This window comes from Saimiri boliviensis, chromosome 7 (assembly GCF_048565385.1).
Source record: "Saimiri boliviensis isolate mSaiBol1 chromosome 7, mSaiBol1.pri, whole genome shotgun sequence".
NCBI lineage: Eukaryota > Metazoa > Chordata > Mammalia > Primates > Cebidae > Saimiri > Saimiri boliviensis.
This window is the reverse complement of record NC_133455.1, coordinates 117,358,365-117,385,404: the sequence shown is the minus strand read 5'-3', so window position 1 is coordinate 117,385,404 and position 27,040 is coordinate 117,358,365. Positions and strand designations below refer to the sequence as shown.

Sequence of the window (27,040 nt, the reverse complement as noted above, 5' to 3'; positions counted from 1 at the left end):
TGCGGTGAGCCGAGATCGCGCCATTGCACTCCAGCCTGGGTAACAAGAGCGAAACTCAGTCTCAAAAAAAAAAAAAAAAAAAAAAAAAAAAGAATTAAGAATATCACATGTGGCTGGGTGTGGTGGCTCATGCCTGTAATCCCAGCACTTTGGGAGGTCAAGGCTGGTGGATCACCTGAAGTCAGGAGTTCGAGACCAGCCTGGCTGCTATGGTGAAACCCTTTTTCTACTAAAAATACAAAAAATTAGCTGAGCATGGTGGTGTGCGCCTGTAATCCCAGCTACTTGGGAGGCTGAGGCAGGAGAATCACTTGAACCCATTCCATTACCTGAGTAATTGCTGATCTACTTAGGATCAGACCTGGCCATAATGATTAATAGCACATTTATAAATATGGATAGGTCTCAGAGACTCCCACCAATCATAACATCCCTTCATATTTTGTGTCAGATCCATGTCTCCAATATTGTCTCTTCTGCCCTCTTTTTATTTTCTTTAAAACAGTCTCCCTCTGTTGCCCAGGCTAGAGTGCAGTGGTGCAATCATAGCTCACTATAAAGTTGAACTCCTGGGCTGAAATGGTCCTTCTGTCTCAGCCTCCCAAGTAGCTGTGACTACAAGTGTGCAACACCGTGCCCAGCTGTATAAAAAATTTTTTTTTTGTAGAGACAGGGTCTTGCTATGTGGACCAGCCTGGTCTTGAATTCTTGGCCTCAACCAAACCTCTTGCCTCAACCTCTCAAAATATTGGGATTGCAGACATGAGCCACTGTTCCTGACCTTCTGTTGCCCTCTTAAGGGACATACCTTTCATTCTTTCTTTTCCCTGGGGATTAAGTTAATTTCAATGCTCATACTGACTGTAATAAACCAAATTATTCACCTTCCCTATTCCCTATCTCCCAAACTGTTCCCTGAGCATTAGTTAGGAGTGATTTGAATGCTATAAAAAATGGGCCAGGCTCGGTGGCTCATGCCTGTAATCCCAGCGCTTTGGAAGGTCGAGGTGGGTGGATCACAAGGTCAGGAGATTGAGACCATCCTGGTCAACACAGTGAAACCCCATCTCTACTAAAAATACAAAAATTAGCTGGGTGTGGTGGCGCACACCTATAATCCCAGCTACTTAGGAGGCTGAGGCAGGAGAATTACTTGAAACTGGGAGGTGGAGGTTGCAGCGAGCCGAGATCACGCCAACGCCAGCCTGGCAAGATAGCAAGACTTCATCTCCAAAAAAAAAAAAAAAAAAAAAGGACCCAAAATGTAGTAGTTCAACGAAATAAAAATTGATTTTTTCTCTCAAATCAGGTCAGGGACCCAAGTTGAAGGTAGCTCTGTCATCTTCAACATGTGGCTTCCAAGGCTGCTCTACTACTCTAGTATTCACCTTCCAGCCCATGAGAAGGAGGAATGAGAATGGCAGATTCTGAGGGAGTCACGCAGCAGGTTTTATGCACTAGGCCTGGAAGACACATATCACCTTTGCTTACACTTTATTGGCAAATACTTCATCGTAAGGACACACCTAATTGCAAAGGAGACTGGGAAATTTCATGTTGATAGTCAGTTGTATGCTCAGTTATAATTCTGACACTGGAAAAAAAGGCAACAATAGATTTTGATGGACTGGATCCATCAGTCCTTTGAGAGGCTGAGGCAGGAGGATAAACTTGAGCCCAGGAGTTCAAGGTTTATAGTCTCTCCTATATTCTCCTTCTCTGTTACCTCTCTTAGTTAATGGCATTATTCTCTCAAATACCCAAACTTGAGTCCTTAAATTCATCCTACCTTTCTCCATCTCTCCCAATCCTCTTATCTGTTCCAACTACATAAGTAACTCTGAATTTGTTCCTTGCTTTCCATTTCCTCTACAGCACGACTTAAATCCATTGTATCTGTTGCTTGAATAACTCATTAGCCTCCAAAATTAGCCCCCTGTGTCAGTCTCTCCAGGCTCATCATACCCATCCTTTATTCTGTCGTCAGATACTGCTTCTGAACACAAATATCTGGTTGTCCAAGACAGCTTGGGCCCCTGAACATGCACCTCCCCGCTCACAGTCAAGGCTGGAAGCACCGTATAGAAAGCATCTGCAGCTACGCCTTTGCGGCTCAGGAGATTATGGCAAACGACTGCCTCCTGCTTTCTGTGCAAAGCCCTGTCCTCTTGGGCTCAGGGTTCTCTGCCTCACACTTGAACACCACAGTGGGACGTCTGCCCAGCTTTTCATTTAGCCCCGTCCCCAGAAACTGCCTCTCATATCACCCTCAGCCCCGTCTTTAGCAGGTCACTCCATCTCTCAAATCCAAACTCCATAGCTCCAACCCAGGCCCAGGGCTCAGACTTGCTTTTGTTCAGGAGGAAAGTTTGGACACTGATCATCCTCTTTACCATAAGCTCCATCAGTTTGCAGCGCTTACTGAGCAACAGATTTTTTAGCATGCCATCCATGTTCAACCACTGTCTGATCCCATCCCCCCTTACCCCACTACCAATACAGCCTTATCATCATCATCTTGACATTTTCTTATTCTTCAAGATCTGACTCATATATCACCTTTTCCATGAGACCTTCCTCCTTCTCCTTGCTTTGTACTTCATAGCATCATGTTTTTCTATGTACTGCTTTCTATCTCTAGTTTATTTGAGCTGATGTCTTGCACTGTCACCCAGGCTGGACTGTGATGGCACGATCATAGCTCACTGCAGCCTCGACCTCTTGGGCTCAAGTGATCCTCGCACCTCAGCTTTCCAAGTTGCTAGGGCTACAGGTGCAGGCCACTAGGCCTGGTTCCTACCTCTAGTTTTTGTGCACATGGTATATACTCCCTAAAGGCAAGGACTGTGACTTAAACATTTATTTACTTCCCACGTTGTTGAGAATAATGCCTTGGACAATACCTTACATGTGATATTGATCACTGCTTAAAACCTCCTAATGCCCCAGAGGCTTACCATATCACCAGGTCAATGATAAAAGCCCTATCTACACCTACCTGGTCCGATGCTCTCTCATTTTTTTTTTTTTGAGACAGAGTCTCGTTCTGTCTCGCCCAAATCAGGTCAGGGACCCAGAGTCTCGCTCTGTGTTGCCCAGGCTGGAGTGCAGTGGCACCATCTGGGCTCACTGCAATCTCCACCTCCCAGGTTCAAGCAACTCTCCTGCCTCAGCCTCCCGAGTAGCTGGGATTACAGGCATCCACCACCATGTCCGGCTAATTTTTGTATTTTTAGTAGTGACATGGTTTTACCATGTTGCCCAGGCTGGTCTTGAACTCCTGACCTCAAGTGATCCACCTTCCTCGGACTTCCAAAGTGTTGGGATTACAGGCATGAGCAACAGCACCTGGCCCTGAAGTTCCTATTACCACTCCCCACTTGCTCGCCTTGTCCACGCCATGGGCCCCTCTGCTGTTTTGAACACATTAGGCAAGATCTCACTTCAGAGGCACTTGATTTGCTCTTCCCTTTACTGGGATGCTCTTTCCCCAGAGAGCTGCATGGCTGCTCTCTCATCTCTTCAGGGCTCTCTCGAAGGCCACTTTTTTTTCCCCCGAGACCGAGTCTCCCTCTGTCATCCAGGCTGGAGTGCAGTGGCAAGATCTTGGCTTACTGCAACCTCCACCTCCCAGGTTCAAGTGATTCTCCTGCCTCAGCCTCCTGAGTAGCTGGGATTACAGGCCTGAACTACCATGCCTGGGTAATTTTTGTATTTTTAGTAGAGGTGAGGTTTCACCATGTTGGCCAGGCTGGTCTTGAACTCCTGACATTAAGTGATCCACCCTCCTTTGCCTCCCAAAGTGCTGGGATTAGAGGTGTGAGCCACTGCACCTGGCCTCAAAGGCCACTTTCTCAATAAGGCCTTCCCTGACCACTTATTCACGTTGTGATCCTTGAAACATTCCCTTTCCCTCTCCCCAGTTTATTCTTTCTTCGTAGCATTTTTCACCTCCTTACACAGTATGTATTTCTTTTATGGGCTGTTCATTTTCTGTCTTCCCTCCCTCTTTTGGAACGTCAGCATCATTCTAGTTTAAATCTGTTTGTTTACCTCTGTATTCCCAGAGCCTAGGATAATGTCTGGCATCGAGGAGGCACTCAAATATTTTTTGAAAGAAAGAAGGAATAAGCAAATTAATAGAAGGTGCTCCGTAAATATTTGTGAAATTTAATTAAAAGTGTCAGAAAGAGACGACTGTGAAATTCCTAAACTCTAAAAATATGTGAGCGTAGAAGAATGGTGGAGTTGAGTGCTGCCTCATTATAAACATCCTCGAGGAAGGACTGAAACTGTGTGCTTGCAGTGGGAGGGGCCGCTGAGCAAGGAACCGTGAACCTTCTCAGAAACATTCGGGGCTGCACAACTCCCCGGTGAGAGCGCTGCATCTGGGAGCTGGAGATGCCGGAGGCTTGCCCATCCACCCACTCTTAACACTTGTCTGTGACACAGGTGTTTTTTCTTAAGTTGTTTTGGTCTTTGCCTCTCTCCTCAGATTGTGAAACATACAGAAATCTGGGATGGCTTATGGGACACTTCTCAGCTCTAAGTAGGAAAACAGCAGTGAAAATGGCAACCAAAACATCACGCAGGACTGGGGGTCTTGGGGAAACAGAGTGCACTTCAGAGCAGTGCAGCGTAGAGCTTTCTGTCTTCTACCAGGCTCCGCCTTTAACACTGTTTATCTGAAAATTTTCTCCCTGGCTTACTCACTTGCAGCTGCCCACTCCACAGGAGGATGGCGTTCTGATCTCCCCGCTCCCTCTTCCTTAGGGGACTCCATAGTATATTTTTTCACGCTTCGTGGCTACTACAGCAGACGCTTGCGTTCTCATTATTTGCTGTACAGATCTCCGGTGTCTTGACTGTAAACAAAACACTTTAGATCATTGCGAGGTCGTTGTAAGCAAAGCCTTTCTTTTGGCAGCCAGACCTCTTAAGGTGGCGTGACTGTGACTTGCTTACTTGTCGAGATTAACAAAAAAAGCGACAAAATGGTGCTCCTACATATTAGTTGAAAGATTCAGCATGTGAAGGGGATCGAAGTGTTAATTTTCTACTTTCATATAAGACATGAATTCCATGAGTAAAATAAAACTGCTGTGGCAAGGTGAAATACTCTAGAATGTGTCCATTTACATATATGTGGTAGTTTGGGTGTTTATGCATATGGATAGATGCACATATATAATACAGAGTTCCTGTACTGTCTAGCAATTGTTTTAAAATTTGGACAACTATCTAATTTCGGAGTAAGGTATAAATTATGGTAGTAAGGCCTACCCTAATCTTCTTGTCCCTTCTCTCCCGGTTTTCAGTCCAATAAATCGAGAGCATTGAAAGTAGAAAAAATAAAGAGAATGAGATCTCCTGCTTGATCCTAGGTGAATTCTTTTCTGTCGGTTAGGTAGAAGTCCTGACTTTAAAACTAGCTCTGGGCACAGCCTCCTTTACTGCTCTCTGGGTATCACCCCTGTTTTTCTAGAATCTGTATTTTAGTTGAACTAGTGGATGGTAATACCAAAGGCCTGTGACAGCTGCATTTAAATATCAGCGACCACAGGCCGCATCAAGGAAACATCTGCAGGCAACCCAGGGCCTGGGAGGGAGCCATTTTGAGTCACTTGTAAGACAGCAGGACCTGCAGACTGCAGCACAATCAAATCCAGACAAAACTCTGAACCAGTGAGGACCATCAGGAAGGAAAGGAACAGAAAATGAACCAACCGGAGTGGTAGGAGACCTGCAGCTAGTCCTGTATCCGTTACCAACCGAATGCATGTCCCTGGACAGGAAACCTCTCTGAGTCTCAATTTCCTCCGTGGTAAAAACGAGAGGGTTAAACCACAGGGTCTCGAAGGTCCCTTCCAGCTGTCACATTCTAGAGTGTATGAGATGAGGTAGGCACACAAAGTGGACAAACAAGATGTGGCTAGAAAACACGCTACACATGAAGTTCATCTGTAGCATAGGTGCATTAAGAAAATTATGCTGCTGTGTAATATTAGAACGGAAGGTTGGTTCCCAGTAAAATGCATTAACTTTGGCCCAAACCAAGATGATAGGTACTGGGCATGGGGGTAGGGAGAGCAGCTGAAGATCCACTGAGCTTTGTCTCAAGGCAGCCCTGCTCATCGTCCTACTTCACCTTCCACCACGGTGCTCAAGCCCACAATGAGAGAGATTTCCAGCTGCAAAAGGAAGCAGAGAAACGCTGGAATACCAGTATTGGACATTAGGACATGGTTTGGTGGTTTAAAAAATCATTTCATCATGTGGAGTTTGACCCCGAGGGGAGTATTTTCACCCTTCAGCCCTGTGAAAGTATTCACTAGCATCTGAATATTGTTCTGAGTTTGTTGGAGCAGTGAAATCTGGTGAAAGAAGGGTGGAGGAAGGAAGGAGCTGTTGTATTTGGCGGCTGGAATCAGGTAGAGGAAACTGCTACAATCCCGGGAAAGAACTGAAAAGTAGAAAGAGACAAGTTCCCACACGCAGCCAACGTCCATGGCCTTAACTGTGCTTGGGAAGCAAGAGCCTGGGCCAGGGGTGTAACCTCGTTTTTGAAAACCAAATGTGTCTGAGGCAGCTACAGATTAATGGACTTGAGAGACTACTCGAGTTTTTGTTTTTAATCTTGAGTTCCTTTCTTATTTTCATTGAAGGAGAGCTTGAGTTCATGATAAGTGCCTCGTCTACTCCTGGCTAATTTCTAAAAGAAAGACCTTTGCCTTGGCTTCTTCCCTAGGCCTCCTATCTCCCCAGGGATGGCAGAAACTTCTGGGTAAGGCTGAGCGAACCACTGCCCACCGCCTCCACCCACCCCCAGCTAAGGCAAACCGGCAAGGGCGGTGCCCAGCCCCCCCCCCCCCGCCCCAGCAAACGCTCCACGGCCTCCCCCACAAGCCGCGAGGTGGGGGTCACTGGGGAAGGCTGAGCTGGGGGCAGCTCGCAACTCCGGCTCTAAGCGAGCTGCTGGTGACCTTCGAGGTCCTCTGGTCTAGGCCCCCGGCTTCGCGGTCGAGGAGCGGGAGGTTGGGACTTAGGGGCCGCGGCGTGCCCGCCAGCGCAGCGCCGGGCCCCGAACCCCAGGCCCCGCCCTAGGTTCCCGGCCGTTTGGCTAGTTTGTTTGTCTTAATTTTAATTTCTCCGAGGCCAGCCAGAGCAGGTTTGTTGGCAGCAGTACACCTCCAGCAGTCACGCGACCAGCCAATCTCCCGGCGGCGCTCGGGGAGGCGGCGCGCTCGGGAACGCGGGGAGGAGGCGGAACCGCGCAGGGGCCACCTTAAGGCTGCGCTAGCCAGCCTCGGCGGGGCGGCTCCCGGCGCCGCAACCAATGGATCTCCTCCTCTGTTTAAATAGACTAGCCGTGTCAATCATTTTCTTCTTCGTCAGCCTCCCTTCCACCGCCATATTGGGCCACTAAAAAACGGGGCTCGTCTTTTCGGGGTGTTTTTCGCCCCCTCCCTTGTCCCCGCTTGCTCACGGCTCCGCGACTCCGACGCCCGCAAGGTTTGGAGAGCGGCTGGGTTCGCGGGACTCGCGGGCTTGCACCGCCCGGACTCGGACGGGCTTTGCCACCCCCTCCGCTTGCCTGGTCCCCTCCCCTCCCCGCCCTCCCACTCGCCAGTCCACTTGATCAGCGGAGACTCTCGGCGGCTGGGCAGGGGCTTCCCCGCAGCCCCTTCCCGCAGACCCTGCGCGCTCCTGTAGCTCGCCGTGGCTCGTCCGGGTCTGTGTCTTTTGGCTCCGAGGGCAGTCGCTGGGCTGCCGAGTGGGGTTCGGGCTGCGTAGGGGCGTTTTGTTTTGTTTTGAGAGTGCGAGAGAGGCGGCCGTACAGATCCGGGGGGAAGATGTCAAACGTGCGAATGTCTAACGGGAGTCCCAGCCTGGAGCGGATGGACTCCAGGCAGGCGGACCACCCCAAGCCCTCGGCCTGCAGAAACCTCTTCGGCCCGGTGGACCACGAAGAGTTAACCCGGGACTTGGAGAAGCACTGCAGAGACATGGAAGAGGCGAGCCAGCTCAAGTGGAATTTCGATTTTCAGAATCACAAGCCCCTGGAGGGCAAGTACGAGTGGCAAGAGGTGGAGAAGGGCAGCTTGCCTGAGTTCTACTACAGACCCCCGCGGCCCCCCAAAGGCGCCTGCAAGGTGCCGGCTCAGGAGAGCCAGGATGTCAGCGGGAGCCGCCCGGCGGCGCCTTTAATTGGGGCTCCGGCTAACTCTGAGGACACCCACTTGGTAGACCCAAAGACTGATCCGTCCGACAGCCAGACGGGGTTAGCGGAGCAGTGCGCAGGAATAAGGAAGCGACCTGCAGCTGACGGTAATGGCCCCTTCCCAACCGTAGATTGTCTGTTTCTGGGGCCCCGCTTTGCCTGCTGGAGGGTGTTAACCTCAGGTTGCTTTCCGGTGTATTCTGATTTAGCTTTGGAAGAGCGAACTTTATTGGTCTTAGGTTTCCAGTGCTTCCTGACCCACTGCATGTCTGTTTGTAACTTTTAAGTCAGAAACTGGAGATGGTAAGATCCGATAATTTCCCTAATTTAAGACATCGCGGTCCCTCCCACTAGCCAGCCTTAGGTATGTGACAAAGTTGGGATGTTTATCAATGGTCCGCCTCCTGGCTGGCGAGAGCGCTCTGGGGCGGAGAATACACTTTCTGTTTTTTGAAAACAACCTCATTTTATGCCCTTAAAGGCCGTTTGGGATGACGGATCCAGGATTGTGGGTGGAGGTAGTGGGTTTTTCATCCTCTAAATATCGGGCCAACTTCTGCCATCCATTGTTTTTTCTAATAAAGATTGTGTGTTCTTTTAAAAAATTTCCCCCACTCTTAGATTCTTCTACTCAAAACAAAAGAGCCAACAGAACAGAAGAAAATGTTTCAGACGGTTCCCCGAATGCCGGTTCTGTGGAGCAGACGCCCAAGAAGCCTGGCCTCAGAAGACATCAGACGTAAACAGCTCGGTGGGTTTGATCAGTAAAGGAGCACGCACTGGAAACCAGGGCCTTCAGAACTCACGATACCTGATCTTACTGTTTGCTGGCAGATTAAAAGCCTGTGGGGTTTTGTTTTGTTTATGCTTCGTGAGGTCAAAAAAGTAGCGATTGGAAAGGCTGGGAATCACTGTGGGCATACTGTAATTCTTCAAAGTTTCTTTGCCCGAAGATACTTTCTCTTGAAATAGCAGACCAGAGCAGCTACTGTAACCAAGACCCCATCGGGTAGGAAGGTCATTTTTCTGTGAGTCCCACTGAAACATATAACAATAGGTTCTTTCCCCATCTGAATAAGAATTGGGGTACTCCCTCAGTCCCACTTCATGAGAATTCATTTCCCGGAGGTTCAGCTTGAGTCAGTAACATTTTTGAGCCATACATGGAAAAATGGCAAATACAAATTAAGTTTAAATTTTGAGGGGAATATTTGGTAGAGATTGCTCACCTTTGGTGATGCAAGGGATTAGAGATGTGAATAGGGTGCTATGTTGTGTTCTACCTTTGACATTTTCATAGTCACTTTCTCTGTTCTAGAGAGTTTGTATAGAGAGTTTGTAGAGAGAAGGAATCAGTATTCACAAAAAGCAAAATGGAAAGATAAAAAAAATTACTAAAGTTTCTCAATTTCTGGGAACACTGAAGTTGCAAAGCAGAAGTTAAATTAACTCTGTCAGTAAGCAATCCATGAACACGTCAGCCAGTGTATGCTAATTGTGCTGTAACAGGGTGATTTCGATATTTGTAGGGGAAATGGGTAGTAAATATCAAGACTGGTGACCGTGGGTCAACCCAGCACAAAGGAAGTGGAGATTTTTCCGTACTCAAGAATCTGATCACCGTTTATAGCTAATTTGAATAATTCAGCCCCCAAATGTACATGGATTAGCTAGTCATAATTATCGAATTAACATACATATTAACAGTTTGCTAGTGTCTTATAGACCAAGACTGTGACCTCTTTCTTTTTTAAAGCACATACATAGCTTAGCATATGAGGTGATCTTAATAAATATTGATGTTAACTTATTAAATCCTCATTTATAAAAATTTTAACAGGGATTAAGGTGGGATTCAGGTTTGTTGTGTCTTTGAATCGTGTATTCGACTTCACTATACCTTATATTTTTCAGAGCTTATCCAAAACGGTACTATAGAACCTCTGTTTCATAGCACCAAATGAAGTGAAAAAATTAGGTGAAAATTTTCCCGAAGCAGCCTTAACACTCGCAGCTCCTGTTGGTTTGTGACTTGTAACCTAGCTCATCAGATGAGCCACGAGAATCAGACCTGGATTTTGATCTGGCCATGTTCTGACATGCAGAGAGGCATTTGTTAGTAATATTGCCAGTTCAAAGAATACTAGAAATATTAGTTAAGAACTTACTCAAAAGGATTCATGAGTAAATTCTGCGTAGGAATAAAAAAAATTTTGAAAATGATGTTAATAAAATTTTCTTCTGGAAGGCCTCTAATTTTTATTCCCAATCATTTTTTCAAATTTAGAAAATTTAATGTCACAGGAGTAGAGAAAAAAATTTTTAAAAAATTAATTTTTTAAATAAAAAATTTCTGAATAAGAAATTTGTCAATTTTTACCCTTAATTATTAGTTTCCTAATTTTCCTGTTTCTTTCCCACTTGTCTGTGACCTAGATTCTTTAGGGTTTCTCAACCTCTGCACTACTGACATTTTGGGCCGAGTAATTCTTTGTTGTAGGAGACTGCCTTGTGCGTTTTAGATTGTTTGGCAGTATCCCTGGCCTTTCCCACTAGATGCCAGCAGCATCTTCTCCCCCAGTGTGACAACCTAAAATGTCTCCAGACATTGCCAAATGTTCCCTGGGGCGCAAGGGCAACACTGCCCACTGTTAAGAACCACTGCTCTAGACAAAAGTACACAGCGTCGGAGAGGGAAAAAAACCCAGTTAAGAGAATATTAAGTGGAGATGAGTGTAGTCATCAGACTTGAGTACATACGTTTTTCCCCATCACTCAAGTTTATTTCCACACTAACATAGTGACAAAATAATTCCTGTAGTCTATTGGTAACATTACTCTAGTGGTTTTCCTCTAATTCTTCTGTCTTGTTTTCTTTTGCAGAATTAAGAATATGTTTCCTTGTTTATCAGATACATCACTGCTTGATGAAGCAAGGAAGATAGACATGAAAATTTTTAAAATACATATCGCTGACTTCATGGAATGGACATCCTGTAATAAGCACTGAGAAGCAACAACACAATAACACTAAAATTTTAGGCACTCTTAAATGATCTGCCTCTAAAAGCATTGGATGTAGCATTATGCAATTAGGTTTTTCCTTATTTGCTTCATTGTACTACCTGTGTATATAGTTTTTACCTTTTATGTAGCACATAAACTTTGGGGAAGGGAGGGTGGGGTGGGGCTGAGGAACTCACATGGAGGGGGGGTATGAAGAGCTTGCTTTGATTTACAGCAAGTAGATAAATATTTGACTTGTATGAAGAAAAGCAATTTTGGGGAAGGGTTTGCATTGTTTTCTTTAAAGATGTAATGTCCCTTTCAGACACGGCTGATAGTTCATATAAAAAATTGCCAAAATTTGAACACTGGCTAAAGATAATTGCTCTTTATTTTTATAGGAAGTTTATTCTCACTTGGTGATCTGGTGATCTCCTAAGTTATCTAAATTGTTAGATAGCTGTGTATGGCTTTTTAATAAAAGCAAAAAAAATCTACCCTGAGTGTCCTCCACAGCCTCTCTTAAAAGTTGGAATTTCACAGTTAATTATTTAGTGGACTGGTAATCACTCCAGGTGGTTTGGGGCAAAAATTCGAGGTGCTTGGGGGGAGTTCTGAATGTTCAGAATTGACCATCTGCGTTCATTCAATTTGTTGACAAAATTTCTTCATTTTCTTTTCATTTTGAGCTGTGTAAGCACAGTCAAAATAATTCTAAATCCCTTGATATTTTTAAAGATCTATAATTTCACATTAAAAAATGAAATAATTTTTAATTTAAAGCTTCCTACTCTGTCCATTTATCCAAAGGAAAGTGGTATTTTTAAAGAAAGGTTCCTGCAGAGAAAATCATACTTGTAGGATTAAGTGAAAAGGATACTACATCTTTAAACAGTATTTCTTTGCCTGTGTATGAAAAAACCATTTGAAGTGTACCTGTGTACATAACTCTGTAAAAACACTGAAAAATTATACTAACTTATTTATGTTAAAAGATTTTTTTTTTTTTTAATCTAGACAATATACAAGCCAAAGTGGCATGTTCTGTGCATTTGTAAATGCTGTACTGGGTAGACTAGGTTTTCTTCCTCTTTTGTTAAATAATATGGCTATGCTTAAAAGGTTGCATACTGAGCCAAGTATAATTTTTTGTAATGTGTGAAAAGGATGCCAATTATTGTTACACATTAAGCAATCAATAAAGAAAACTTCCATAGCTATTCATTGAGTCAAATTGTAATGTGCTTTAGCAAACGAGGTGTTTGACCTGGCATTCTAGTCATATTTACACAAATGTAAATGTGAAGTGGCAAATACCTAGGTAATTCAGGCCCACAACCCAGATGATGTTTTATGTAGTCCGAATGTAGTTAGCAGTGTTTTCCACTTAGCTCTGTGTGGGTGGAAAAAACTTTTGAAGGTGAAAATGGAAAAGCTACATTTTCATATGAATAAGATTGTCAAAGTCTGCGTTAGTGAAAATGTCTTCTAGGATATGAACATGTCAGAACCAAAAAATCCTTACATAAGTGTAGACTGATACACATTCGCAGGATTGAAAACGAAAGTAACATGGTGACTTCTCTATTTACACATGAGAAGTGTTATGAGGAATTAAAGCAATTGTTTGGACCATCTAATAGACAAATCTTGCTTAAAATATTCACACAGGGGCCCTTAAGAAATTGGTGTGTGCTCTACACTAGGTAGTTATTTATAAAATTTAACTGGTTGTCATAAAAATCATTTCAATTTCTAAATATCCTTGTTATAATCTACACAACTGAAAATTGGCTAATGTAAGTAATCAAATCTGAGGGTTTTGAATCTCCATATCCATACAGCAGATATATATTTTTTACGGAAGGAAAAAAGTAGAAAGCATTTTTAAAGTCAAATTACTAAGATGATTTCCTGTAATTCCACATTTAAAAAAATGCGTTTAAGGTGTAATAGCAAATTTTAGTTGTAGGACTTAGTAAGTGGGTAAATCGTAAAAAATCTGGATTTGGGTTAAATTGTTTGGCTCAGATATCTACATTTCCATTTATCGTACCCCCAAAGGAGCTCTCAAATAATAGTTTCAACAGTTTTTGACCCTAAGATTTTTTTTTTTTTTTTTTTTGAACAGGTTGGACTCCGGCCTCCTGGAAGGGAAATATAGGTCCTTTAGTGGCTGGTCCACATCCTTCAAGTAGCTATTATTTTAATGAAAGACCAAAGGTGTTTTGTGATTTTATTTAAAACTCGCATCCAAGAGTGTTTTTCAGAAACAGACTGAGGGAGCAAGAAAAACAATTCGAAATGGGGAGGAACAGTGGAGGGTCAGAAAATAATGAAAGTTCCTCTGAGTAAAAAAAAAAAGATAATTCAGAAAGTGCCTCTAACAGTGGAAAAAATATCGCCTGAATCGCTGCAGGCACCCCAGTCTCCTTTCGTAAAGAGGCATCTTTAAAGAGAATTTTGAGAGATTGCGTTTTAGGAATGCGGGCCAGGGAGAAGTGGATGCTCGCCGCGCCAGGCACGTTCACAGGAACGCAGCCTCGAGTCACCGTATCCTTCGTCCTTTACCCGCTTGTGTCAAGCTTCCAAAAGTGACCCACAGTTCAGCTCGTCCTTCCCCGCGACCAGGTCTGCTGGGGCCGCCGCGAGAGTCCCTTTGCGGGGATGCGGCCGCCGGCGCCCGCCACCCCTGGCCCGGCTACCCAGGCCACTGCGTCGTCGTCTCCCCAAACGGCCCCGCAGTCCCGCGCCTGCCCGCCGCGGCAATTGCAAGGTCGGGCTGGCTGGTGCCTCGGGACGAAAAGGCCATCAAGTCTTGCTCCCCATCTGTAACGTGCAGACCCCGCACTGCCCCAGTCGTCGCGCAGAGTTCCCGCGCCCGGGCGCCCGCAGGCCGCGCAGGGCGGCCGCGCCTCCGCCACACAGCTGGGCTGGGCGGTTTCTCAGAAACTTTCCTCCCTCATCCTCTCCTCTGCGCTGAGATAGCAGCGAAAGCCCCTACTCTCCGCAAACGGACGCTCCACCTGAGTAACCGGCCGCCTCCCGGGCCGTGGGGATATCAGAGCTAAGGGTAGCGCCGTCCCGAGTTCGCGGACCCTCGGGCGCGGCAGCCCGCTCCCACCCCTACCCCGGGCTCCAATGATCCGCAGCCCCGCGCATTTCGAAAGCCCGCCCGGCTCGACCGCGCCCGCGGAGGGCCACAGCGGCGCGCGGCCCGGACCCAGCGCCACTGACGCCCGCGGGGGTCCCCTGCGCCCTCACCCCCGCTCGGCAACGTCCCTCTATCGCATCCCCGGCTGCCCGGCGCGAGGTCCTGGGACGGGGGAAATGTGGACCTGGGGGCGTGCTTGGGGGACTTCGGGAACGTGGGCTTCACAGGCGGAGAGCGGGGCGAGCGGCCTCTCAGACTGGGATGCGCCCACCAACTCCGGCCTCACGGAGCGACTTTGGCGGAGGACGGGGGACGCTGCCTTCGCCATTTCATCTTCATTATCACAGCGCCCACACTTGCTCTTCTCAAGCTCTTCGCACTGAAAAAGGTGATTCTAAAGCTCGTCTAAGATCTCGGGTCTGGTGTTGAGAGTCTAAATTTCTTTTTAAAACTTGCGTGTCTTTCACCTGGGACACTCCCTACGCCCACCCACCCCCCTCTCCGCCAAAAGGGAGGTTTAAAAAAAAAAATCCTACGGGCGTAGCTGGGGGTGGGGAAGGGGCCCACAATCCCGCTGGAAAACTTCAACGGCCACCGGCTGGGCTGGGCTGGGGTCCGCCGCGGGCAGACCCCACGGAACCGAAAGTGCCGAGTTGACACGTAAGCCCCAGCCCCTCTGCCGCCGCCTGCGCGCCAGGCCTGTCACGCGTGGGGACACACGGCGGGCAGGCATCAGAGCGAGCAGTACAAAAAGAAATCAAGGAGTTGGGCGCGAAACCTCGACGCGCCTCCGAAGGAACGTTGAGAAAAGGAAGGGAGCAGGGCGCGCGGCCGGGGGATTGCATCATTGCGGCTCCCCTTACAGAAAACGGGCTCAGAGCCGCGGCGACCATCATGGCGCTAGGGCCGGGCCGCGTTCCCCGCGCTCCGGCCGCGGCCCTGGAGCCTAGGACTCGCATTTCGCAAACATTCTCGCCCTCTCCCGAGCGCCTGCCCCAGCCCCTCCTTTCCGCGTGTGTGTGTGTGCGTGTGTGTGTACGCGCGCGCGCGCGCGGGTGCGTGTGTGTGTGTGCGCGCGTATTTTGTGTAGGGGGACTTGCAGAGGATTTTTTTTCCTCTTTTTTCCCTCCCGTGCTGCTGGTTGTAAACTTGATTGGCATTGGCTGCGCCCACTGACCCCGAGCCGAGTCCGCTGAAGATTTAAGGTGGATCCGAGAGGCTGCAGTTTCAGGCGGAGTCTCGCGCTCCAGCTGGTTTGGGAGGAGGGGAAAAAAAAAAAAAAAAAAAAAAAAAAAAGCCCCGAACCGGGCGCCCGCCGCATTTTCCGAATCCCCCGCGGTCCCAGCCTCCGCGCCCGCCCGGCGCCCCCTCCCCGCCGCGCGCGCCGCGCGCCGCCTCCGCCCACCTCCTACTTCTTCCCCATTGGCCGGCGCGTGCAGTTTGAATTTTTTTTTTTTGGATGCTTGTTTTCTTGTAAAAAATACAGTCCCCCACAACGTGTGGCGAAACCTGCTTCGGCGGCCGGAGGTGGGGGTTTTGAACCGGTTTGTGGAGGCAGAAGGGAGGAGAATGGGCGGAGCTTCTGTTCCAAAATTTTCCCCTAAGTGCGGTTGACAGTGTGCAGGCAGGCGGGGGTGCGCGGGGTGGTCAGCGATCTGCAGCCTCGCAGGGGCAGAGATGTAACCGAACCGGTTCAAGGATATCCCGCGCGCCTTGTCACCGGGTGCGGGCCGGGGGTACTCAGAAGGCGTGCGGGCAGGAGCCTGGCGAGGATGCACCTTCCCCTGCCTTGGAAAGGTAGAATTGGGGAGTGCGGGAGGGTGAAGGTGGCCCGGAAAAGAAAGAACACCTCTTCGAAACCAAAAAAAAAAAAAAAAAAGAAAAAAAAAAAAAAAGAGAGAGAGAGAGAGGAAATAGAAATAGAGGAAAAATGTGTTATTTCAACCGCCACTCAGAACCCATCATAATTGAGCCAGTCGGTGTCATTTTTATTGAATTAAATTTTAAAAAAGCTTTCTGGTTTCCAGAGTGTTTTTGCGGAAGGAATATGTTAAAACGATCTCAAGATAGGAAATGAGACTTTTGAAGTGCCTTTGATTTCTGGGTCTGGAAATTCTTTGATGAAATATGTATACGTTAAGATTTAGGATAACTTTTTTTTTTTTTTTGGTAACACACGCCTAATAGAAATGACATTCTTTATGAGTTAGAACCCAATTATGTTTTACTTTGGGAAGATTTTTAAAGTTTGTAATAAGTCAAATGATTCTCCCAATCACTATGTCCACATTAGTGAAATTCTTTCTCCTTATTAGCAAAATTTGCATGGATATATAACCTTTTTCTTTCTGTCTGTTAGTCTTGCTGCAGTCTATTGGACGATTTTAACCAGATACTCAGCTCTATAGCCTTCTAACAGTTCCTAACTCAGTGGTGACATTTTTTAGTTCTTAACTTGCCCAGTCCTTCTTAGCCTAACAAACCTCTTAATTATTCAACCTAACTAAGGTCCATGAAAGGCCATAAACCAACCTGATTATGCCTTTAGCAAGGCTGTGTTTACTTTATCTCTAATCCCACATCATAAAGGTCTACTAGTCACTCCTGACTTCCAGGTACCCATCTATCCAGGGTGGACACTATAAGAAAACATGTGTGCCTTAATGGAAATAATTTTTTTGAGTTGAAGACAGGCTAGCCTCAGGAAGCAGTGAGCTCGCTATCTCTGGAGTGTGAGTCAACCACTAGTCTTGGATGACTCCTTGATAGAAACGTTGTAGACAAGATTCAAATATCAAATAGTATTTGGACTAGTGATTTCAAAGTCTATTTCAGACCCTTGAGAAACTGTATTTCTAACCTTGGCCTTTCTGGATTTCCACTAAAGTAAGCCATTTTCCTTGCTCATTAGCATCTTGTAGAGCTGTGTGGCTATTTGAGTGCTTGAACGTGGCTAGTCCAAATTGAAATGGGCTATGTGACATAAACACTACATTGCCAAGATTTAGTATGAAAAGAAAATGTTAAATATTTCATTAATTTTAATATGGGTTACATATTGAAATAATATTTTTGTTATACTGGGCTAAATGAAATATTAAAATACATTTCATCTGTTTCATTTTACTTTTTTAGTGTAGTTACTGGACAATTTACAGATGTAGCTCAAATTATATTTCTATTGGACATTACTGTTCAAGCTAACACTTGTGGTAATTTAAGGCTCCATCTTTAAGAGTGGCGACTATTAATACTGAGGAGTAGGTAGTAACTTCCAGCTGCCATCCTAACTTTTCAAATTCAATTGAGACACAAACTCAGCCTCTGAAAGCTTTATTATTTATTTATTTATTTCTTCTTCTTCTTCTTCTTCTTCTTCTTTTGAAACAGAGTTTCACTTTTGTTGCCTAGGATGGAGTGCAGTTACATGATTTCGGCTCAACACCGCCTCCACCTCTTAGGTTCAAGTGATTCTTCTGCCTCAGCCTCCCCAGTAGCTGGGGTTACAGGCATGCACCACCACGCCCAGCTAATTTTTTGTATTTTTAGTAGAGATGGGGTTTCTCCATGTTGGTCAGGCTGATCTCGAAATCCCTTCCTAAGGTGATCTGCCCACCTCGGCCTCCCAAAGTGCTGGGATTACAGGCATGAACCACCACGCCTGGCCTTTTTTTCTTTTTTTTTTTTTTCAAGACGGAGTCTCCCTCTCTTATCCAGGCTGGAGTGCAGTGGTGTGGTCATGACTCACTGCAAACTCCAACTCCTGGGCTCATGCAGTCCTCCCACCTCAGCCTCCAGAGTCACTGCAATTATGTGTGTGCTCTGAAACCATTTTTTTTTCTTTGTAGAGAGTCTTGCTATGTTGCCTAGGCTGGTCTTGAACTCCTGGCCTCAAATGATTCTTCTGCCTCAGCCTTCCAAAGTGCTGAGGTGACAGGCATGGGCCACTACACCTAGCATCTCTGAAACCTTTAAACAGAATTCTGCCAACATCTAACACCTATTGTTTAATCTTTAATTAATTAATTTATCTATTTTTCTTTCTTTCTTTCTTTTTTTTGAGACAGAGTCTCGCTCTGTTGCCCAGGCTGGAGTGCAGTGGTGCAATCTTGGCTTACTGCAACCTCTGCCTCTCAGGTTCCAGGTTCAAGCTCCTGCTCTAGCCTCCCAAGTAGCTGGGACTACAGGTGCCTGCCAGCACTCCCAGCTAGTTTTTGTATTTTTAGTTTCACCATATTGGCCAGGCTGGTGTCCAACTCCTAACCTTGTGATCTACCCGCGTTGGCCTCCCAAAGGGCTGTGATGACAGGCATGAGCCACTGCTGCCGCCCCCACCAGCCTATTTTTCTTTTAAAGACGGGTCTCACTCTGTCACCCAGTCTAGAGTGCAGTGGGCATGAGCATGGCTCACTGCAGCCTCAAGCTCCTGGGCTCAGGAGATCCTCTATTTCAGCCTCTGGAGTAGCTGGGACTACAGTTCTGTGCCACCATACCCAGCAGTTTTTTTTACTTTTGTAGAGATGGGGATCTTGCTGTGTTGACCAGGCTGGTATTGAACTCCTTACTTCCAGTGATCCTCACACCTCTTCCCAAAGTGATGGGATTGCAGGTGAGAGCCATGCAGCCCAGTCTGTTTAATCTTTAACACTTAATGTAGGGTTCAAGCCCAGACTATGGGAATATAGTATAGATATGTCTGATGAACTCATACTTAGTGATCACAGCTTTTCACATTATGGCAATAGGAAGACTGGAGGCTGGGCACAGTGGCTCACACCTGTAATCTGCATACTTTGGGAGGACAAGGCAGGTGGATAGCTTGAACTCAGGAGTTCCAGACCAGCCTGAGCAACATGGGGAAACCCTGTTTCTTAAAAACAAAAAACAAAAAAAAAAAATGTAGCCGGGTGTGGTGGTGCTGCCTGTGGTCCCAGCTACTAAGGAGGCTGAGGTGGGAGGATTGCTTGAGCCTGGAAGGCTGAGTTTGCAGTGAGCTGAGATCATGCTGCTGCATGCCAGGCAACAGTGAGGCCTTGTCTAAAAGAAAAAGATTGGAAAGTCCAATATGTTAGGAATGACTCTGGAAAAAAAAAATATTTAGGCCCCAAACAAAACCTGCACAGGCAGAGCCTCACTGCTACTCTTCAGTGGATGGGAAGATGGTGAGGAGACACAGCAGTGTGCTTATTCTAAGACTGAGTCTCTAGCAGAGGCCTGCACAAGTGAAAAGGTGTACCATGTTCTTGGATGGGAACACTCAGCATGACAAAGATGGCAATCCTCCCGAATTCATCTGCACCTCTTTAGACTGAATTCTGATAATAGGTTCTGATCATCCTATTTCATTCCTTTGTTCTAGCAGTCTGTTCACTCAGGATCATATTATAAGGACTGTAAATTTATAATATGTTTTAATTGCTGGTGGGACTGGTTCTCCACATCTCAATGGGTCACTTTACTTTTTTATTTTTTTTCTCCAGAATTTTCCTGTCTTCTTTTGCTTGTTATTTTTCCCATGTGGATTTACAATGAACTTGTCTAGTTTTAAATATAATTGTGTCAGGATTATAAAAAAATAAAATGGGATTCTTATTGCACGCATCAGGATAATTCCTGAAGAATCAAAGAGAATGAAGTAGAAAGAAATGAAACCATAGCCATGCAAGGAGAAACCTCAAAGGATTTTAAAAAATATAATCTCAGAGTTGGGGAAAGTATTTCTAAGTACAACAATAAACATAGAATTCAAAAGATGTAATTTTTTTTCTTTTTGGTAGAGACAGGCTCTCCCTATGTTGCCCAGGCTGGTCTTGAACTCCTGGCCTCAAGTGATCTTCCTGCCTTGGTCTCCAGAAATGTTGGGATTATCGATGTGAGCTACTGTGCTCAGCTGGAAGGATCTCTTGAGGCCAGGAATTTAAGACCAGCTTGGGCAACATAGTGAGATCTGTTTCTTTTCTTTTCTTTTCTTTTTTTTTTTGAGACAGAGTTTCGCTCTTGTTACCCAGGCTGGAGTGCAATGGCGCGATCTCGGCTCACCGCAACACCCGCCTCCTGGGTTCAGGCAATTCTCCTGCCTCAGCCTCCTGAGTAGCTGGGATTACAGGCACGTGCCACCATGCCCAGCTAATTTTTTGTATTTATAGTAGAGACGGGGTTTCACCATGTTGACCAGGATGGTCTCGATCTCTCGACCTTGTGATCCACCCGCCTCGGCCTCCCAAAGTGCTGGGATTACAAGCTTGAGCCACCGCGCCCGGCCTCTTTTTTTTTTTTTTTTTTTTTTTTTTTTTTTTAAGACGCCTTGCTCCATCACCCAGGCTGGAGTACAGTGGTGAGATCTTGGCAGTGAGACCTGTTTCTAAAAAATAAAAATAAATAGTTAAGCTATTCTGGTGGCTGAGGCAAGGGGATTGCTCTAGCCCAGGAGTTCGGGGCCGCAGCTGAAGCTACGATGAGCTATGATTTCACTACTGCACTACAGCCTAGCAGTTCTAAAAAAATAAAAAAAATAAAGCAATGGTTTAAACGGCAAGTTTTATCTTACTCGTATTTAACCACAATAAAAAAAATATACAATTACTAGAACATTTTTTTGTTTTATTTTGAGACCAGGTTTCACTCTGCCACCCAGGCTGGAGTGCAATGACTCACTGCAACCTGGACTTCCTGGGCTCACCTGATCCTCCTGCTTTAGCCTCCCAAGTAGCTAGGACAGCTGGTGCACACCACCATGCCCGGCTAACGTTCTGTGTGTGTGTGTGTGTGTGTGTGTGTGTGTGTGTGTGTGAGAGAGAGAGAGAGAGAGAGAGAGAGAGAGAGAGGGAGAGAGAGAGAGGGAGGGAGAAAGAGAGAGAGAGAGAGGTTCTTGCTATGTTGTCCAGGCTGGTATTGAACTCCTAGCCTCAAGTGATCTTCCTGCCTCAGCCTCCCAAAGTGCTGAAATTACAGACATGAGCCATCATTTCTGGCCCACCGGAAATTTTTTTTTTTTTTTTTTTTGAGGCAGAGTTTCTCTCTTGTTACCCAGGCTGGAGTGCAATGTCGCGATCTCGGCTCACCGCAAGCTCCGCCTCCTGGGTTCAAGCAATTCTCCTGCCTCAGCCCTCCCGAGTAGCTGGGACTACAGGCGTGCGCCACCATGCCCAGCTAATTTTTGTATTTTTAGTAGAGACGGGGTTTCACCATGTTGACCAGGATGGTCTCGATCTCTTCACCTCGTGATCCACCCGCCTCGGCCTCCCAAAGTGCTGGGATTACAGGCATGAGCCACCGCACCTGGCCTCCACTGGAAAATTTTAAAAGTTCATTCATGTTATGTCTAAAAGAGTCTCACACAGTGTACTGGGTTGCATTATTTGTGAGACGCTATAGCGGTTGAATTTCAGGCTCTGGAATCCGACTGCCTGATTTTGAGTCTAATTACTGAATAGCCATTTGCAAGTTACTTCAACCTTTTAAAGTTTTTATTTCTTTGTCTATATAATAAGGATGCTTGTAACTTTCATAGGGTTATTAAAAGCATTCAGTGAAATAATATATGTTCAGTATTTAGCCCAATACACGGTATATATTAATGACTATTACATATTTGTAAATAATCAAATTAACCCAGTCTTCTCCCAGTAACCACAGCCAATATGGTTAACCTCGTCAATATGTCTTATTATTTTAATTACTGCTGTTCTAACCATTAAGAAAAACAAATATTTTAAATTGGCATTTAATAAACAATTAGATATGTAAAAATGGTTTAAATGGTAAATTTTATGTATTTTTATCACAATAAAAATTTTGTAAGGAACCTTTTGAACTTAGTGTCACTTCTAATGATTTCTGAAAGGACTTGGTATAGGTTTATTTGCAGTAATAAATCAATAGCACATATATCCACATACATATGCAATGAAAAAGTTGGGAAAAATGTTTGCAAGCCATATATCAAAGGGTTAGTTTCTCCCATAAATAGAGTTTCTACAAATCAATGAAGAAAATACAAACCAGTAGAAAAATAATCAAAGGTTATGAACACAGTTACCAGAAAAGGAAATATGAAAAGCTCTTAAGAAATGAAAACATGCTAAATTGTAAACTATTAGGATATAAACCAAGTACAGAATATATAAATTTAGGTAAATTAAGACACTCAGATACAAAGACGGCCATTATTCTTTCTTGATGGTTTAACCTTTGCTTCCCTCCTTTCTATACAAGGGTGAGTGATATTTTTCCAGCTTCATTGGTGACCAAAGAAGCAAGGAGTGCATGTATGGAAGCCATGACCAACTTTCAGGTTCAGTGTAAAATCCCTCTCATCCAAATAATCTCATCTTTAGCTTAGTGGCATCTCCTTACTTTGTACAAAGAAATCCCTTGTATTGGCTGGGTAGGGTGGCTCACGCCTGTAATCCCAGCACTTTGTGGGGCCGAGGTGGGAGGATCATGAGGTCAAGAGATCGAGACCATTCTGGCCAACATGGCAAAACTCCATTTTTATTAAAATACAAAACTTAGCTGGCTGTGGTGGCACGTGCCTGTAGTTCCAGCTACTGGAGAGACTGAGGCAGGAAGATTGCTTGAACCTGGGAGGCGGAGGTTGCAGTGAGCTGAGATGGCACCACTGCACTCCAGCCTGGTGACAGAGTGAGAATCTATTTCAAAAAAAAAAAGAGAGAAAGAAGAAATCTCCTGAATCAGCCTTTTACAGCCTGCGCAACTGTAAGTGTGTGTGTGTAAGAGGCTGATTCTCTCAACACATCCCCACCGATTCCTGCTTTTGATTTTAATGGCTGTATGTTACTGGTAATACCAGTCTCTCCAAAAGCATCATCTTATTCTGGCTTTTCCTTAAAGCTCTCTATTCTCTTTTAAAAGCCTCACGAAGAGTTGATTACATGATAAACATAAATTGTCTAATTAGTAGAGATAAAGTATGTTATGCAATAAATGGTGTTAGGTTATAGCTAACCGTTTGGAGAAAAATGTCAAATCCCCCTTACAAACACACACTTTTTAAAATTTTATATACTGTGCGTTTCAAGTGAATGTATTTTTCTGCTGGTGCAGTGGCTCACACCTGTAATCCCAGCACTTTGGGAGGCTGAGGTGGGAGGATCACTTGAGGTCAGGCGTTCAAGACCACCCTGGCCAACATGGCAAAACGTTGTCTCTACTAAAAATACAAAAATTAACCAGGTGTGGTGGTGTATGCTTGTGATCCCAGCTACTCAGGAGGCTGAGACAGAAGAATCGCTTGAACCTGGGAGGCGGAGGTTACAGTAAGCAGAGATTGCACCACTGCACTTCACCCTGGGTAAAAGAGTGAGACTCTGTATTAAAAAAAAAAAAAAAAAAAGTACGCATTTTACTACAGATTTAATTTTGAGAAATAGTCAGATGTGTGACTAAAGATATATTTACCAGAGTAATCACTGTAATGTTACATATTAGATTTTAAAAAGAACAAAAAAGTGAACAACCAAATAAAAACCTTTAGATGTAGGATTACAGAATTGATTATGTGATTGAACAACTGTAATATATGCAAGCAGGGCACAAATTATAACCATTAAAACACCCTGCGTAGCTTTATATGTATTAATGGTTATATGTCTTGGCTGGCCATGGTAGCTCACGCCTGTAATCCCAGCACTTTGGGAGACCACGAGAGGCAGATCGATTAAGCCCAGGAGTTTGAGACCAGCCTGGGCAATATGGTGAAGCCCCATCTCTACAAAAAACACCCCAGCCCCAAAAGAAAATTAGCTGTGTTTGGTGGCGCAGGGCTGTAGTCCCCGATACTCAAAAGGTTGAAGTAGGAGGATCACCTAAGCCAGGAGGTGGGGGCTGCAGTGAGCCATGATCTCGCCACTGTACTCCAGCCAGGGTGGCAGAACAAGACCGTGTCTCAATAAAAAAAAAAAAAAAAAAAGTTATATGGCTTAATATTAAAGTTTCCATAACACATTATGGCCAAAAGCAGGCACAGAACAGTATAAAAGTATTTTTGTGAAAAAATTTAAAATTCACTTGCACATAGGCATACAATTGTCCTGGAAGGTTACCCATCAGATTAACATCTGTAGTTCCTACTTCTGAGGGCAGGATTATGAAGAGACTTTCCCTTAAACGTTTATGTACTGTTTGCATTTTTAACAGTAGATTTTAACAAGGAAAAAACTATAAAGGTATTTCAAAATTTTGTTTTTTTGAGACAGAGTCTTGTTCTGTCGCTCAGGCTGGAGTGCAGTGGCACGATCTTGGCTCACTGCAACCTCCGCCTCCGAGGTTCAAGCGATTCTCCTGCCTCAGCCTCCCGAGTAGCTGGACTTACAGATGCTTGCCACCATACCTAACTCATTTTTTGTATTTTTAGTAGAGATGGGTTTTCACCATGTTGGCCATACTGGTCTCAAACTCCTGACTTCAAGTGATCTGCCCGCCTCCAGACCTCCCAAAGTGTTAGGATTACAGGCGTGAGCCACCATGCCCAGCCTGTATTTCAAATTTGAAAAAGAATTATCATTACAATTTCTTGAGCGTAGAATCAGTTTCTGTTTACATCTCACATACGGTCATGCTCTTCTCAGACATTAGCAAAACACAAGGCATTTTTATAACAATTTCTCCTCCATTTTTATCTGTAACTTCAGATGCCATTAAATCTGTACATGAGTTATGAGAAGTGTGTGTATGCGTGTTTGTGTACAGTTTGGCTTCTGGAGCACATACATGAGGTATAAATATCATCTTCATTAACTCAAGGATGTCTTAACAAACCATGGAAAATTGAGATTATTCCATCTTTTTGCCATATGGGATTTTACTAGTAACATGATCCCAAATCTCACATTCCTTGATCTTTGGCACTTGGCACACTCAGGGAATCCGCCTGGGAATTCAACAGATCAACTCCCTGCCTTAGATTAGTTACTTAGGACATAGTGCTGGGAGCATTGTTTTATATTTTAAGTTAGCTGACTAATCTTTGGCTGTCCCTCTCCATGTGACTGACCTGGGTCAAATCTTAGGATCTCAGAATATTGGCTGTGGAAGATCACTGTATCCACTCTCTCTGTTTTACAGATGAGAATATTCTAATTCTTGATTTCCTGTAAAGTGGGGAAGTTAAACGAGATGATTTATAGGTTCCTCTGGCTTACAGCTCTGTGCTTCCTGTTTCCTAGTCAAGATCACACATTCCATCCCTGTGGATCAGGTTACTTTTCAGGGAAGCTAGAGTTTTGATTTTTGGCCACAAACCACATATTCAGAGGAGTCAAAAGAAGACGATTGTACGATAGCGTTGGCTGAGCAATGTACGTTTTATAATCTCACTAGAAAAGAGCACGTGAATGTGTAACCTGATGGTTGCTTAGCAGTGCCAGACATGGCTGCACCGTCGCGTCCACACTCAGGGAGTCTCTACCAAGGCCAGTCTCTGTGGGCTACAAGGTCACAAACAGGAGCACTGGCCTCCTGGAACTCCAGGCTGTTGGAGGAGACCACAAGGCGTCACAGCTGTAATTATTTCACGGAATTTAGGTGAATGTTGTGGAGGATGAGTGCCATGAAGGGACCTCAGAGCTTCTGCTTCATGCACAAGCAGTTTGGGTCTCAGACAAAGGTGACCAGCTGAGGAAGCAAGCAGGGGCTAAAATTGAAACTCCTTTCCCAAGCCAGCCTGTGTTTACTGAAAAGAAAAGGGCCTTCAAAATCCACTCCACACTCCCTTTAGCTGGGCAGCCACTTAGAGTCCCAGCTTTTTGGGAGGTTGAGGTGGAAAGATCCCTAGAGCCCAGTCTACCTCGGCAACGGACAAGATCCATCTCTAAAAAAAAATTTTTTTTTTAATGCGACACCATCCCCCTCACCAGCAGTGCCTTCCCCTGTGTTCCAGTGGCTGCCCTGTAGGATTCTGTAAGAGTCTGAAATAGGGGCCCTGACCTAGCTAGGGGCTAGGGAATCTCTCCTAAAGAAATGACTTTCAAGCTCAGACCTAGAAGCTGAGCGTGAGTTAACCAGTTGAAAGGAGGAAGGGAAGGAGAGTGATCCAAGCAGAACACAGTCCAAGGCTGCAAGTCAGAGAAGGGCTTTGAAAGAAGGTGCTTGTGGCTTGGGGGGCAGTGAGCCAAGGGCAGTAGGAACGAGTGCTGTGGCTGGAGTGATGGGCTTTTTAAGCCGCATTAGGAATTTCAGACTTTAAGAGCAATGGGAAGTCACTGGATAATTTAAAAGTGACTTGGCAGGTGCAGTGGCTGATGCCTGCAATCTCAGTGCTTTGGGAGGCCCAGGTGGATTGCTTGGGAAGCCAAAGAGGATCATTTGAGGTTAGGCATTCAAGACCTGCCTGGGCAATGTGAGACCTCATTTCTACAATAAATAAATAAATTAACTGGGCATGGTGGCAAGCACCTGTAGTCGTAGCTACTTGGGAAGCTGAGGCACGAGGATCGCTTGAGCCTAGGAATTCATGGTTTTAGTGAGCTGTAATTCACCACCGCCACTCAGGCCTGGGTGACAGAGTGAGATCCTGTCTCTAAAATAAAATAGGCTCATGCTTGTAATCTGAGCACTTTGGGAAGCTGAGGCAGGTGGATCCCTTGAACCCAGCCTGGGTGCCATGGCAAAATGCTATCTTTACTAAAAATACAGAAAAC

The 27,040-nt window shown here is 45.3% G+C and overlaps 2 protein-coding genes across 7 annotated transcripts in view; both read left to right on the top strand.

The window, feature by feature from the left end:
• The first annotated feature begins 7,360 nt into the window (after positions 1-7,360).
• Positions 7,361-12,447, top strand: CDKN1B (cyclin dependent kinase inhibitor 1B). Its single transcript, XM_003934529.3, has 3 exons — positions 7,361-8,328; positions 8,843-8,972; positions 11,105-12,447. Exons 1-2 carry the CDS (start codon positions 7,854-7,856, stop codon positions 8,962-8,964), a joined length of 597 nt encoding a protein of 198 aa, XP_003934578.1. The 5' UTR covers positions 7,361-7,853; the 3' UTR covers positions 8,965-8,972; positions 11,105-12,447.
• Positions 12,448-14,574: 2,127 nt separating this feature from the next.
• APOLD1 (apolipoprotein L domain containing 1) overlaps positions 14,575-27,040 on the top strand; it is a 68,897-nt gene continuing 56,431 nt past the window's right edge. For 4 of the 6 annotated variants that reach the window (XR_012518594.1, XR_012518595.1, XM_074403268.1 and 1 more), the window contains exon 1: positions 16,027-16,178. The gene's annotated coding sequence lies outside the window, so the exon portion shown is untranslated. Of the gene's footprint in view, positions 14,770-16,026; positions 16,179-27,040 lie in introns of those variants that run through there. The other 2 variants (XM_074403271.1, XM_074403269.1) reach the window with 1 other exon arrangement.

Coding starts and splice junctions, on each gene's coding strand:
- CDKN1B (XM_003934529.3), top strand. CDS start 7,854: ATGTCAAACGTGCGAATGTCTAACGGGAGTCCCAGCCTGGAGCGGATG. Junction 8,329..8,842: donor GAAGCGACCTGCAGCTGACG/GTAATGGCCCCT, acceptor CCCCACTCTTAG/ATTCTTCTACTCAAAACAAA.